Source organism: Colletes gigas, unplaced genomic scaffold (assembly GCF_013123115.1).
Source record: "Colletes gigas isolate AHSC1104 unplaced genomic scaffold, ASM1312311v1 Colletes_gigas_Sc00274, whole genome shotgun sequence".
NCBI classification, from domain to species: Eukaryota; Metazoa; Arthropoda; class Insecta; order Hymenoptera; family Colletidae; genus Colletes; species Colletes gigas.
The window spans coordinates 1-14,794 of NW_025106896.1; the positions used below are offsets into that span (position 1 = coordinate 1).

Genomic DNA, 14,794 nt, shown 5'->3' on the forward strand with positions numbered 1-14,794 from the left:
TATAAATACTTGTACTCGAACTTTTTTCATTTTTACTTATGTATTTCAATTTTCTAGCAGGCGACATTGTAATATTTGTATATATGCAGTTTCTATTTTACACACAAATGTTAAAAAATCGGAAACCCAAATATAGAAAAAAGATAAAACACAAATAAAATGCAAGGAATGATTAGAACACTGAAATGAAATTGAAGAATAAAAATTTGAAACGCAGTGTAGGTAAAAGGACGATACAGCGACTCACAATGATCTGATTGTTTTTCTACATTTTCCCGTAATCATTTCAAAGAAAGTCCCGTTTCCTTTCCCTCATTTCAAGTTCAAGGAAGAAACAAATTGTCCTTGCCCATTCCATGGCCGTGGTCTGTACATTTGGAAAATATTAACCCTCGTGTTGGCAAACCCAAGGTACTTGAACCAAGCTTGGGACCGAATTGATCCAGGCGTGAGCTCAAATACTCAGAGAACGGCGGACGAGAACTAGTGTCCAGCGTGGTATGAGCGTTGACAAATGCTCCCGACAAAACGCAAGATTCTTAATTGGATTTCACAACCGATATACCATTTCGTACAGTAATACATAATATCATTTCTTGACCTTCCATACATCGTAACATTGTTTACATTATGTTTGAACAATGCCTGAATAAATCAGTAAGTGTCGAAGCGAAGCACCAGTGTACAATGTGTTACAAGATTAGATGTTAGTTTATTATAAGTTAAAGGAATGTAAGATAATGATAAATTGAAATCACACTCGTCTCTCTCTCTCTCTCTCTCTCTCTCTCTCTCTCTCTCTCTCTCTCTCTCTCTCTCTCTCTCTCTCTCTCTCGTTAGTCTTCCTAATCGCATTTGCCGAATTTCGCGTTGTTCGTGGATTCGTACCTCAGAGAAGGGGGTTCTCCCCACTGACGGTTCGTGGCTCGCGATTCCGGTATCGATTAGTTATCGATTGTCTCAAATGCATCAACAACGTATTTTTAAAATTATTGTGAAAATTCGACCAATCGGAAATAAGTTAACTTGAATAAATTCTCATTTTGTAAATTAATATTTACAAATAAACTTACAAGTAATTAACTATCATTGTATTTAGTCGTTTATAGAATGTTTTCGAGTTACGTATTAACGTTCTTAAGAATTCATTTTTTCTAGTATGCCGAAAACGCGAGAATTAAACATGACAGAAAGAAGACAGATTTATAAATTAAGAATGGAGGAGGAATTGTTAGAAAAACTTACAAAGGAAGGAATTCGACAAATTTGTATTAAAACGCAGAGTACAGGAATGGCTGAAAATTGATCTAGAACAGGTAGAAAAAAAAAATAACAGCACGTCAGAGTAGAGAAATTGTTAAATTAGTAAAGAAAGAACTATTCATCTCTGCCAAACAATTAAAATTCCGTTTATATGAGGCTGGGGGTGTTGCATGGTAGAATAAACAGGAAAAAGTCACACATTTCTGTAAGATCGTGGCCACATTGAGAGCGGTAAGCGACTGAATGGTAAGTGATAAGCGTTAGTATTGGTATTTGTCTGATTTTTCGATTGTTGATAATCGATGCGTTCCTTTTATGCTGAATTTCACCATTTGTATCGTCATTTACGAAATTTTCCAGACAGAATTTTTCAATATCTACGTGATGTCGATAGAAACATTCGATGCTCTGTTAGAAAAAATCAGAGACAGAATTGAGAAACAGACAACTTGGAAATGACCGATTACTTCGGAAGAACGATTGGTAGTCACTTTAAGGTACTTATATGTAATATAATCAACCTTTAACCTTAATGATATTCAAAACATTTTATATTAAAAATAAGTAATATAAGCATTAAGTGTGTCATATTTATCCCTTATGTGCTGTCAAAAAATAATTTCATAATGTACAAAATTGGCAATAATAATTATTACTTATCTATACTATCTATCTATCTATCTTCTATATTTATATTATATTATTATACATGTAAAATGAAAGGCCTGACTCACTGACTCATCAACGCCCAGGCTAAGCCCTTGGACATAAAAAGCTGAAGGTTTCCTTTATGATGTATACAAGAATTAAGAAAGGATATTCTGAAATTCAACCCCTAAGGGGGTGGAAAGGGGTTACAACGTTTGTACGAGGAATACTTTATTTCTGGTCGGATTTGCTTCAAACTTGGTCTTAATGCTCTTTGATATAATTAACCAAACACCTATTTCGGCATTTTTAAAAATTCAACCTCTGAAGGGGTGAAAAGGGATTGCAATATTTGTATGGGACATATATTGTTCGTGGTCGGATTTACCTGATACTTGGTCTGATTGTTCATTGATACACTTGTTTCGCATTAAAGTTGCCTTGTTTAAATAAGAAACTTAAGAAAAAATGAAAACTGAAGAGAAAAATAAAAAACAAGTAAGAAAGAAACAGAGAAAACAAGTAAACTTTACATTTTAGAAAAGTTTATTATTTGATTATTGTCTTCATTTGATGCTACATTTGAATTTTCTAAAACTACTGGAATGTGGATACAAATTACAGAATGTTGGATACTTCTGTTTTTAATAATTGTAATCTTTGTTCTTCAAGTTCTAAAAATTTTTCTTCTAGATTGTGTCGTTTTTCTGTTTCATTTTATATTGAGTCTTCATTAGGTTTTGAAAATTTGAAGTACTTGGTAAATTGGAAATCTGTGTCAGAATGTGTGTCTATGGGTTGTGTATTATTGTCATTTCTATTTTTTCTTCGTAATCATTAGTAGTGATACCATTATCCTCTTTTCCTTGTGTTTTCTTTGGAATAACGAAGTCTTTAATAAATTCCATCGTTTAAAAATGAGACCATTTTATTTTTGATGTGGTTGCTTTACTTCCAGATTTAAATTGTGGCAGCTTATACATATGTATTTTTTCTGTACGTATCTTTTAAATTTTTCCACTTCATTTTTGCAATAGCTCCTGGAAGTAAAGAAATTTGCATTTCCTTTGCAAGTAGTATGTTTCATATTTAATTAGTGATAGTAATTTTATCAATTTTATTGTACTACAGATATCTAGCTACTGGGGCAGCCTTTTGCTCTTTAGCATTTGCTTTTCGAATGGGAAAATCGACAGTAAGCAATGCTGTATCGTAAACATACAGTATTATATAAGAAGAACTATTTGAAAATATATGGTAATTATTTACTTTAGCGATTCCTCCCCAATTTCGATGACCTCGAAATATGTTTTCAAGGTCACTGTTATGAAGATTTTTTCTTTATACATGTTACCGCCGCTTGCACTTCGTTTTCGAGATATTTGCAAAAATAATTTTATGTCTGAATTAGCCTCGGGTTGAGCTGGAGATAAAATATTAAACTTTATTCCTTATTATTATTATTATTATTGTCGTTATTATTAACAGAAATTGGAAAAATGTCTGCCATTATATAAAAAAATGCAGGTATTCTTGTATTAAAATCATGACGACCAACGACAAATAATGTATACTGTATCAAGCTAATATCGAATAATATTAATAAAGAAAATTGAAATAGAAGATGAATGCGTGGCCGGCCGCCTCGTGGCGGCCGATATAATACAATCTAACCTAAACCTAATCCATTATATTAATTACTAGATACAATAGTTAGGTTTAAGTAAGGTTCACATCGAATTTTTATGCACATCCGTTATACGCATCCATTGCCGACTACCTCGATGTATCTATAGAAACAATAAACAATCGACAATTCAACGCTTACACACACGCTGCCACAGTCACGTATGTACGTATAGACAGAATTCATTGTAGTAGCAGCGATCTTTTTGAAGAAAAATCTCGGAAACTAAGGCCGAGCGGCAGTTATATGTATAGAGAAAAAATCGTCATAACAGCGACCTTGACAACATATTTCAAGATCATCGAAATTGACGAGGAATCGTTAAAGTAAATAATTACCGTTTTAAAAATTAATACATATAATGCTAATGTAATTATGTAACAATGCAAGACTAGAATAAATATTTACGTGTACAGTTCCTTTTATCTCCTACTTCATCCCATATTTTATTTGTTAAGCTTTTATTTTTATAATCTTTATGATTGTCCTGCCACAAAATTGGCCTACATTGGACTTCTCCTATCATGCATTCGGCGTTGAAATTACTTTTGCCGCTCATCTTAACTGTTTGTCGCTTGGATACGCACTGAAACAACAAACAAAATTGAACACTCAGCTACGAGAAATTGCCATCGCTCTGCCGCTGTATGACCTATTTCATATAAATCTATAGGTTTGATTTCTTTTTTGCCGCTTTTCCGCTCAGTCGCTCCCAATGTGGCCACGGCTGATCAGCTGATTTTGGATGGTACAAGTCAAGGTAACCGAAGAACAAACCAAATGCAATCTTTTATCCGAAGTTTGTAACTGCAGAATAGAGTTTAAATTGACAAATGTACTCTTAGCTTGTCGTTCTAAGGGGTAAATAATGTTGTCCGTGCCTATGGTTAGTAGAATTTGTTATCGATTCTTGAGACATCGTGGGGAAGTTGCTGTTCTATAGGTTGGAAGTTGAGAAGTCGCAATGGTGCATTGCTTCGCTGGATATCCTCCTTTTTGCACAAAAAGTAGGTTCAGTTGTCGGTGGAAATAAAGATCCAATAGTTGGAACCATCAAAAGAAACTTGATATCATAGATCATCCGGATAAATGTAAACTTGTTTCTGGAAGTTCTGGAAGTGCGAAAAACCATCATCGTTTAGATCTACTCTGATAAAGGAGATAGGATATGTTACATATCATTCATGCATGGGGCTGAAACGTTTGGTGACTTGGGCGTTGGCTCGAGCATCTAGCGAGCAACCCTTTGAACGGGGTTGACTCATGCCGTATGCGCACACCCGGCCCAATTTTCATTGCCTTTTATGGTAATGCCCCGCCTTAGTACTGGGCATTTTCAACTATATAAGGGCCGCGGTTTCTTACTCGGGGAGCTCAGTTTTACCTAAACTCTTGGCACGACGTTACTGTGACACTCAGGGCAAGATCGGGCTATAATCCCCTTCAAGCAACTATCTACGACTATCTACCTTAGCGGTTTATCAGTGAGTGTCCATTAATCGAGTAGAGCTCCCGCGAACGCGCCGCGTTAAAAGCCGATAACGAATCTTTCGCCTTCGAGGCAATTTAGCAATTGTACAACTTCTTGTAAACCCATAGCTGTACTTGAGCATCGTCAAAAATATATATTCAAGTTATTGTTCCTTACGTGTGTTATTCACTCAAGGCAACCCTGAACCATATTAACCGTAAGGCTAGGGGTATCTCACGAACCCGGTACACCTTTACCGCTCGAGGTGTACCATCACGACAGAGAGCAAGATCCTAAAACATCCTAAAACCCTACGTGGCTCCCAGGGTATAAAGCCCCTGGTTCGTCCACTCCTACTAGCGGCTCCCAGGGTATAGAGCCCCTGGTTCGTCCGTGAAACCATTCATTTTCCCTATAAATCTAACCCCGTGGCTCCCAGGGTATAGAGCCCCTGGTTCGTCCACGTAACCTCCACCTACGGCTCCCAGGGTATAGAGCCCCTGGTTCGTCCGGACCTCCTTTCTTTTCCTAACCATACCCAAAACCACCGGTCGAGTACTGCCCCTCGACCGAATCCAGGATCTCGCGCTCCCGCTCGTAACAGATATAACATCCAAAGGGCCTGGCGGGATATGCATATGAAAAATGCCCCCAAACAGATTAGTTTGATTTTTAGCTAGATATTACTTCTAGATATGTATATAACTTTCCTTAATTTTGAACCCGAAATATGCATTAATTTTTAAGTTATTTAACGATAAAGAATTTTACAAAATATTTTTTAATTGAAAAACTACCTGTCCAAAAATTCTGAAAAAAATATATGTTGTACATACATCTGCCGCCCATCTAAAAAAAAATTGTTTTCTTTAATTTGTTTATTGCAAATGTTATAAAAAAGGTAATATTTATTTTAATCATTTTTTTAAGTGCTTTATCGTTTTGGTACCACAAACATATTTTGTACATATATGTATTAGACATTTCTGTGTAACATATATTTTTTTCAAGTCGATTGTTGTAGTAGAATGTATTCAAATATACTAAAAATGGGTGTAGCACGCGGAGCGCAAGGAGGCTGCATAGTCGCGCGGCGCGGCGTAACTCAGACTCGATCGCTACATAGCAATTAATTATGATATTAAGCAGAATAATAATATGCAATGTTATGAATCTCAAGTTGCGCTATGATCGTATGCGCATTACGCCAACACTGGCTGCGGATATCGTACATTAAACAATAGACAACAGCCTTCCATTCTTGCATTTGTTTGCCCAAACAAAAGTGAAAGCTATTTGATACGTAGTAGATGCTATTGAGCTGTACGTTTATTTTTATTAGTTATATATAATCTTGTTATATCTTGTTAGAAATATGTCAAACGCTGAGAAATGTGCTTCCTGCAATAAATATGTCATCAAAGTATCGCCGCGCAAAACGATCGTGACATCCCAAAAAATGGCGGAATTCTTGACGCAATATCTAAAATCTCAAATTGTGTTACATGATGTTTTATGCAACAATTGCCGAATAAAAGCATATAAAAATAAGAAAACCGACAGTGCTTGTGATAATAATAATGAAAATGATGTGATTGTGGAAAGCTCAGTCTCATCTTCATTTGATGATCCAGATTTTAATATTTCACTTATGGAATCAGCTAAAGATGACGTTATAAAGATTGAAGTCCCCATAAAAAGAACTGTTGCAACACACAAATATTGTTTTATTTGTAATGATACAAAAAATATTCATGTTATTCCGTTTGAAGCAAGATTACAAATATATATTAAGATAAAAATCTATGTTCCTAAAGGGAATCGATGTTGTCGAAAACATTTAATTAAAAATAAATTGTATAATGACGAATTGAAACATATATCCATTTATTCACATTTTAGTTCCATTGAGCCTGTAGAATTACAACAATTATTAAATAGTTTAGCAATTACTTGTGATTCAACATTGTTTGACAAAATTGGTGATTTTAATATGCCAGAAGAACAATTATTCATATTTACTGGCTTAACGTGGGAGAATATTATAGAATTGAAGACAATGTTAATATCAATGAAGAATTCAGCATCTCGAAATGTTACACAGGCTATTATTATTTTTTTATTTAAATTACGAAGTGGTAACGCAAATGAAACAATTGCTTCTATTTTTCAGTTAGAACATAAACAATTAGTTTCAGATTATTCAAATGCAGTCATGAATGCGTTTGATAAAGATGTTCTTCCCTTAAAGTTTGGTTTAAAATCTGCGACTAGGGAATATCTAATTAATAATCACACTAGTAATGTAGCTAAATCGTTGTACGACATTGATAACAAATTACTATTAATTTGTGATGGCACTTACATACGACACCAAAAAAGTTCTAATAACGAGTATCAACGAAAGTCATTTTCTGGACAAAAAAAGTGCCTCTGTGTAAACCATTTACCATATGTACAACAGATGGTTATATTGTAGACATTCTAGGCCCATATTACGCTACTCAAAATGATGTGTCAATAATGAAAGAAATAATGACCGAATCAAATGGATTATGTAATTTAATGAAAAAGGGGGATATTTTTATACTCGACCGTGGTTTCAGAGACGTTAAAAATATGTTAACTGAACAAGGTTATGGTGTACTAATGCCAGCTTTAAAAGGGAAACGACCTCAGTTGTCAACTACTGAATCAAATGATTCACGATTTGTAACAAAACTACGATGGGTGGTTGAAGCCATCCATGGAATACTTAAACAAAAATATCGCCTTCTGGACAGAAAATTAGACAATAAAATGTTACCTAAAATTGGGATTTATTGTAAAATTGCATCATTTTTACAAAATCGTTATGGCAAACGTTTAAACTCCGATGCGGGACGATTGGATATTATTGCCCAAATGAAAGAAAAAAAGAATCAAGAAAACTCATTGTCGGAAGAAATAGAAAAGCACGGATGGAGCAGAAAAAAATTAATATTTAGCGATATATCTACTTCAGATATTTTCGATTTTCCGGAAATGACGGAAAATGATTTACATATTTTATTCACAGGCTCATACCAATTCTCCCAAGCTATCTCGTATTTGGCAGAAATATTGAACGCGGATGGTTCAATTACTGCAAAATATGTCAAAGAAAGAAGTAATATTTTAAAATTATCTGTAAAATCTCGACATATAAACAAAAAAACATATCGCTGTTATATAGAATATTTGCCAAATACTATAGGACATTCAGGAGTGACACGATATGCTTGCGAATGTGCAAGTGGCAAAAGAACAGTTGGTTGCTGTTCGCATGTAGCTGCATTAATTTATTATTTAGCTCATGGCAGATATTTATCAAAAATTCTCAAACCAGCTGAAATTTTGACGAATTTATTTACTAAAAATGAAATACATCCAATAATAAATGAAAATAGTGATATTGACGATTAAGTATTTTGTACTAATAAATAATAAAATTATTGCTTGCAACAATTAATTTTACTACGTGTGCTACTGCTTCTTACTACCATTCGTACAATTATTATTCTGCTTAATATCTTCATTAATTGCTAGTGTAGCGATCGAGTTTGAGTTACGCCGCGCCGCGCGACTATGGCAGCCTCCTTGCGCTCCGCGTGCTACACCCATTTTTAGTATATTTGAATACCTTCTACTACAACAATCGACTTGAAAAAAATATATCTTACACAGAAATGTCTAATACATATATGTACAAAATATGTTTGTGGTACCAAAACGATAAAGCACTTAAAAAAATGATTAAAATAAATATTACCTTTTTTATAACATTTGCAATAAACAAATTAAAGAAAACAATTTTTTTTTAGATGGGCGGCAGATGTATGTACAACATATATTTTTTTCAGAATTTTTGAACAGATAGTTTTTCAATTAAAAAATATTTTGTAAAATTCTTTATCGTTAAATAACTTAAAAATTAATGCATATTTCGGGTTCAAAATTAAGGAAAGTTATATACATATCTAGAAGTAATATCTAGCCAAAAATCAAACTAATCCGTTTGGGGGCATTTTTCATATGCATATCCCGCCAGGCCCTTTCAAAATTTCTACAAAGCATCTTCCAAAATTGTACACGGCATATTAGTGGATAATTTCTTATGCATGACATCGGTGGTGCGTTGAGTGGTGATTTGTTGTTTTAAAACTGGGAATGATAAGTGAATGAAAGAAAGTGGGAATTTGAGCGAGAGCGATCAAGGACAATTGAATATCGAGAGACAACTCCAAACCAAAGAGTAACAGTGCAAAAAAATAAATGAGTGTTAAGCTTTTTTAGTTTACTAAATATGTATATGTTTTTATTAAATGTTTCTGTTCAAATATTTATAAATAAAGCAACACGGAATAATAGAGCATACATTCGATAATGTTATACATTTAGACTTCGTGAGAAGTGGACGGTTAGTAATCGTGTTATCGTTAATATTAATATTTATCATATTGTTTGATGGCTTGGTTACGGGTATCTTGTCCGATAAGAATAAACAAACTCCGTTATTAAAGATTCTGGAGGCAAATCAGAAGTTAATCGGATTTATGACTTTACTGACAGCATAGATGTACAATGTATTCTTTTATAGACGAATCATTCGTGACATCCATAATTACAGTTTGATCTTTCGTGGGAAACTTTTCATTAAGCATAACATTGGCGTAAGTCGATACAGTAGAAGCAATTATTTGTTGTTGTTAAATATTTCATTTCATTATTAAACGAGATATATTCCTGTACTCAGGAACAATTCTCTTTTGTGTAGGAAATAAATTAAAATGCTCTTCCTGAATAAGTCGGGAAGATTTGGAATAGAGCGAAGCTTAGATAACCACAGCGTACCAAACGGTGTAGTAAACTGAACAATAGACTCAAGGTAAACACTTGTAGAGCAGTCCAATCATTGCGTCTTAATGCTACGAGTGTCCTCGTAGTGCGCTCGTAGTAATGCTACCAGTTGTTTTTACTAATTTAGCTATATTTAACATCATTATCTCGTTGAAATACGACTTCTTCCTCGTTATAACCAATATTTTGTACGATTAATTGTGAACCAGTCTAAAATATTTAGATATTATTCCTTATGCATAAGATTCTTAATTCAACTCTCTTATGTACAAAGCAATTCAGCAGAAGATGAAATTTCCTGAAACTTCATTGTCTATTTAATATCAGATAGATGAATTATTTTCCCTAATTGGCTGTAATATTTGAACTTTTTACCTAACTTAAGGGTGGATTCTCGTGTAACAGGTCAAAAAAATCGATTATTTTTATTGCATAAATTAGAAGTATTATATTTCAAAAATATGCCCTAAATTGTTTATATTCGTATTTTAAAAAATAACGAGTTACTATCTCTGTTTATAACGCACAGCATGTTCTGAACACGATAAAGCAAACATATCTACACTAAACCGTTTCTTCGAAGATAACTTTAAAAAAATAAGATTGGTTGCAGTTCGATTATTAATAAATAATCATTTACAAAACTGAATCTAACAGTCAGAAACACTGCCCATTGTCTGCATATAAAGACCGTATTGGCTAAGGGCCTGGGATTGTTTTGTCGTCAAGGGCCAGGGAAATAAACATGGTGCAGGCAATGGTTTCTTTCCTTCTTTAAGTGGACGCCAGATTTTCCTTTCGGGGATCTAGGCGTCACTTCACTTCTCGTTCAGATTTAACATATGTCCTTCCGAACCGTACAATAAAGTTTCACTTTTAAAGTGTAAAAGGGTACTGCTTTTTCACCCATTTCCAATAGTTGCAACTCAAAATGCAAACGAAAGTTTGAATTCAATTATCTTGCGTTTGGCTCCAAAACATGTGAACTGTGGCTAAAAAACAATTGAAACTGCTACTTGCCTAGCCGGTGCAATATTTAACGAAGGCTTCTCTTCTACATTGAAAACTACGGAAGCATTAGACATTACAATAGGAAAACACTGCAAAAGATTCACTGACTCTCGTGACGAGATGCGCTTGAATAAAGCAGAGTTCCGCAGTTTACAAAGGACAAAAGAAACTCGTACAGTTATCAAAATGAAGAGAACATTACAGCAGGAATTGTTCGAAGAAGAAGAGGGTTTATTGTATGGTCCCGGAATAGCAGATTAAAGTTGTATATCGACTTTTAAACTGTAAGTATTATAAAACGTCAGTAAAAGCTTCGAACGCGTTTTTCTCGAAAACATACTTTTCGAATTGATGTACACGATAACTCAAAAAATAATTCATCAATCGATTTCAAACTTGGTCCATTGTTTTTGCTATATCTTTCTCCTTGTACTGATTGTAAAATTTGATTTCATTTTCCATTTATACAATTTTTAGAAAACATCTTAAGCTGAATTTGTATATAAAAAAAAAATTTTTTTTCAAAATGCAATAGTTTTTTTAAATATTTCATATTTTGTTTAAAATAGGTTCGTACCAGTGGAAATCAGCCAGCTTTAAGAAAAATTTTCGTTTGTTGCGTTCTGATCTTTATGATGCTATGCTGTACATACATCTACTATGGTTATATCGTCGGATAGAATTAAAAGACCAAACTACTTATTAAAAGACTAAAAAAATATTTTCGTATTGTTTGAGGATCTCTCTTCATGTTCTTAAAAGTCTAATACAATAGCACTTTTAATTTTTTACGAAAAAAATTAAAAAGGAAACTTTAATTTTAACGCTGTTACACGAGAATCCCTCCTTAAACCGATTAATTTTGGTTTCGTAAGACCATGTAACACCATTTTAAATCCTCTAGAACCATTCTGTATACGTATGAACACGTTGACACTGAATAGCGCGCATTTGCGTTATTCAGATTCTTTAGCATGATACGAATAATGCATACATGTATGTGGCGACAGATTTTTCATTCTACTGTTTAAAAATGAATTGAGAAAATGCTATTAATTCTTTAATTTCTCTTTAAAGATGTCATAACTAGACTGCAAATGTTTATGCAAATGCATGTTTCTAGGATATAAATGAAAGAGTAAAACCTAGATAGAAGTTATTAGTTTGTTTCATCGCTAGATGTCCTCAAAAATATATTTTTTATTTTGCATATGGCATACGTTTTGCATATTTTATATAAAAACATATGTTGAAACATATTGCATATGTCATATATGTTTATTGCATTTCTTTTCATAAAATTAATGCTTATATGGGCTTCCGAACATTTATTTCAGTCTACCTATAGGGAATCATTAATGATAACAGTTCATAGATGGTACGAATAGTATTAATCAGTAATTCTAGAGTATTCTTGGCGGATAGGTTCTACGGAAACGAATTTTATGAGATCAGACTGTTAAAGAGCCTAAACCAATTAAAGCATGCTACTTCAGCAGATTTAAATATGCCCAATCACATCTTGTAATGTTGAACGTTCGTTCTCAGCTTATAAATTGACTTTAAGCGATAAATGTCATCAACTAACTCTTAATAATATTGAAAAAATGCTCGTAACATATTGTAATTTAAGTCATATTTAATTATTATTATGTTTAAGTCAAAAATTATTTGAAAGTATTTTGAATATATTTTGCATATTCCTGTATATTTTGGCATATTATTGATACATATTTGACATATTTTATTAATATAAACATCCGCAGTCTAGTCATAACAGATGATTTACGAGTTAGAGTACTGAAAAATACATTTCCAATTTGTTTTATTATGTAATTATTGACACTGTAGCTGTGTTTAACGTTAGATGGATAAGAAACAAGTTCCTACTTTTAGTCAAATTCTTAAATGATGTGTAAAAGTGTTTTTTTACATTCTTCGCTTTATTTAACTAATTCTGCATTTTTCAAAACGTTAATCCAGAATCAAAAATGAAATTTTGCAAGGAATTCTCATACATCAGTTTCTGACATTAAAGACACATCAACAATAAATTATCTATCAATTTCTAAACTCTCAACTTTGATCTATTGGGAAAACTTGTCCGAAATCAGTAAAAATTTTTAATTTGAAGTGTTATTTGGTATCGTGTTTGTATCCTTACAAAATATATCGAGAAACTTCTTACATGCGTAAATCCTGTGAGGTTACCCTACGTCTTGGCAATTGCTTCGAAGCATATCACACAAACAAAAATACTAATATCAATAATATGATACGATAAGTGAAATGCTAAATGTTTAACTTGATAAATTAAAAAATTTAGAACTATTGATAATTGCATGTTAGAATGTGTACATTATTATGAAAAAAAGTAATCTATCATATTTCTCAAAATTGTTTTGGACAATATCAATTGGTTAAAAAAGTATACCAATTTTGTTGAAATTGAAATATATGGGCGAAATGTTCTAAACGCCCAGGCGCCGCGGCACCTGCGCGTGCGTCAGAATCGGCTCGAAACGCCTCGACGTCATTGTGTTATCAATTCATTTCCTTAAGTTAATACAGTGATGCTTCGATGAAACGTAGAAAGTTCGGTACTGCTAATTATGTTTTAACAAAACAATAACACGAATTTGGTTTCTAGAATCGATTCCTTTTATTTCAAATTGATAATGAGAAGGCCAGGATGTAAAAATTGCTTTTAGTACGATTTTAGTTAAAAGAATAATATAAAAATATAAAATGGTAAGGTTTATTTTGATAAAATCCATGCGAAAAAATTAAAATTAACCAACTGTTAAAAAGATAAATGTAATGATATTTATCATATGTAATTATTTCTATGAGTAAGGTCAGTTGCTCTAATATGAAATACGTTCCTAATGTGGTGCACCGCAATATTAAAAAATTGTGTTTTGCCATCTATTGGCGATGAATGCAATCGATTACGATTGTCATTTCTTGCAACTAGCATGCCTATGTCCGAACTCTAAAGCAACACGTGTTTGTAAACGAATGTTGAAGAAAATATCGCAATCTCAGTTTTTCAAGGTGGTTTTTGACCTAATATTATACATCATAAGGTAAGTGCATCAGCTTTGTGTTAGCTCGATTATTTCTTCAAATATAAATATATTTATATAAATTTATATAAATATAGTATTCCATATTACGAGCACTATGAGCATAATATGGAAAATGAGAACCTCGATAAAAAAAATAAACAGTTCCTAAACCGTTAATACATTTTAAATTTGACTGTTACCAATCAAAAGAGCATAAAATTTGCTATAAATTCATAATATTTAAGTGTTTACAAAGGTTCTTCAAGCAAGTGAAATATGTGTATAAAAAAAGCACTCCATATTAGGGCAATTGACCCTACTATTCTCGCTCATTGCCAGAAAATTCTCCTCAGATTCCCCTATGGACGCTTCTTCTACACGCTATACATATTCCTTCGCATGTGTTTTATTAATTCTAAACACAGTCTTTAGTCATTCAAAAAGGACATTTAGTCACGTTTGCTGAAATCTTTGAATGACCATGCATTTTTGTTCGCACAATAAATTCAAGTATTCGACTATTTTTTCAAAAAGTATTGGTGGCTGATCGGCATTAAATTTGGCGAGGGAAAAAGGAAGTGGAATGTCAAATATAAAATTTTAACTGCGGGCATTTAAGATATTCCGAGATATTAATGAAAAACTTTTGATGCAATACATTGAAATTGGCTTATATAGGTAAACGAAACTAATACAATAGTTTTATCACAAGAAAACAAATAGATTGATAATTTTGCTATTTTTAATGCATTTTTCAAGATGCAT

The 14,794-nt window shown here is 32.9% G+C and overlaps 1 protein-coding gene across 1 annotated transcript; it reads left to right on the forward strand.

Annotated features, from left to right (window-relative positions):
• The first annotated feature begins 6,444 nt into the window (after positions 1-6,444).
• LOC122404392 lies at positions 6,445-11,219 on the forward strand. Its single transcript, XM_043408330.1, has 3 exons — positions 6,445-7,426; positions 7,534-8,217; positions 10,972-11,219. Exons 1-3 carry the CDS (start codon positions 6,445-6,447, stop codon positions 11,217-11,219), a joined length of 1,914 nt encoding a protein of 637 aa, XP_043264265.1.
• Positions 11,220-14,794: the final 3,575 nt, after the last annotated feature.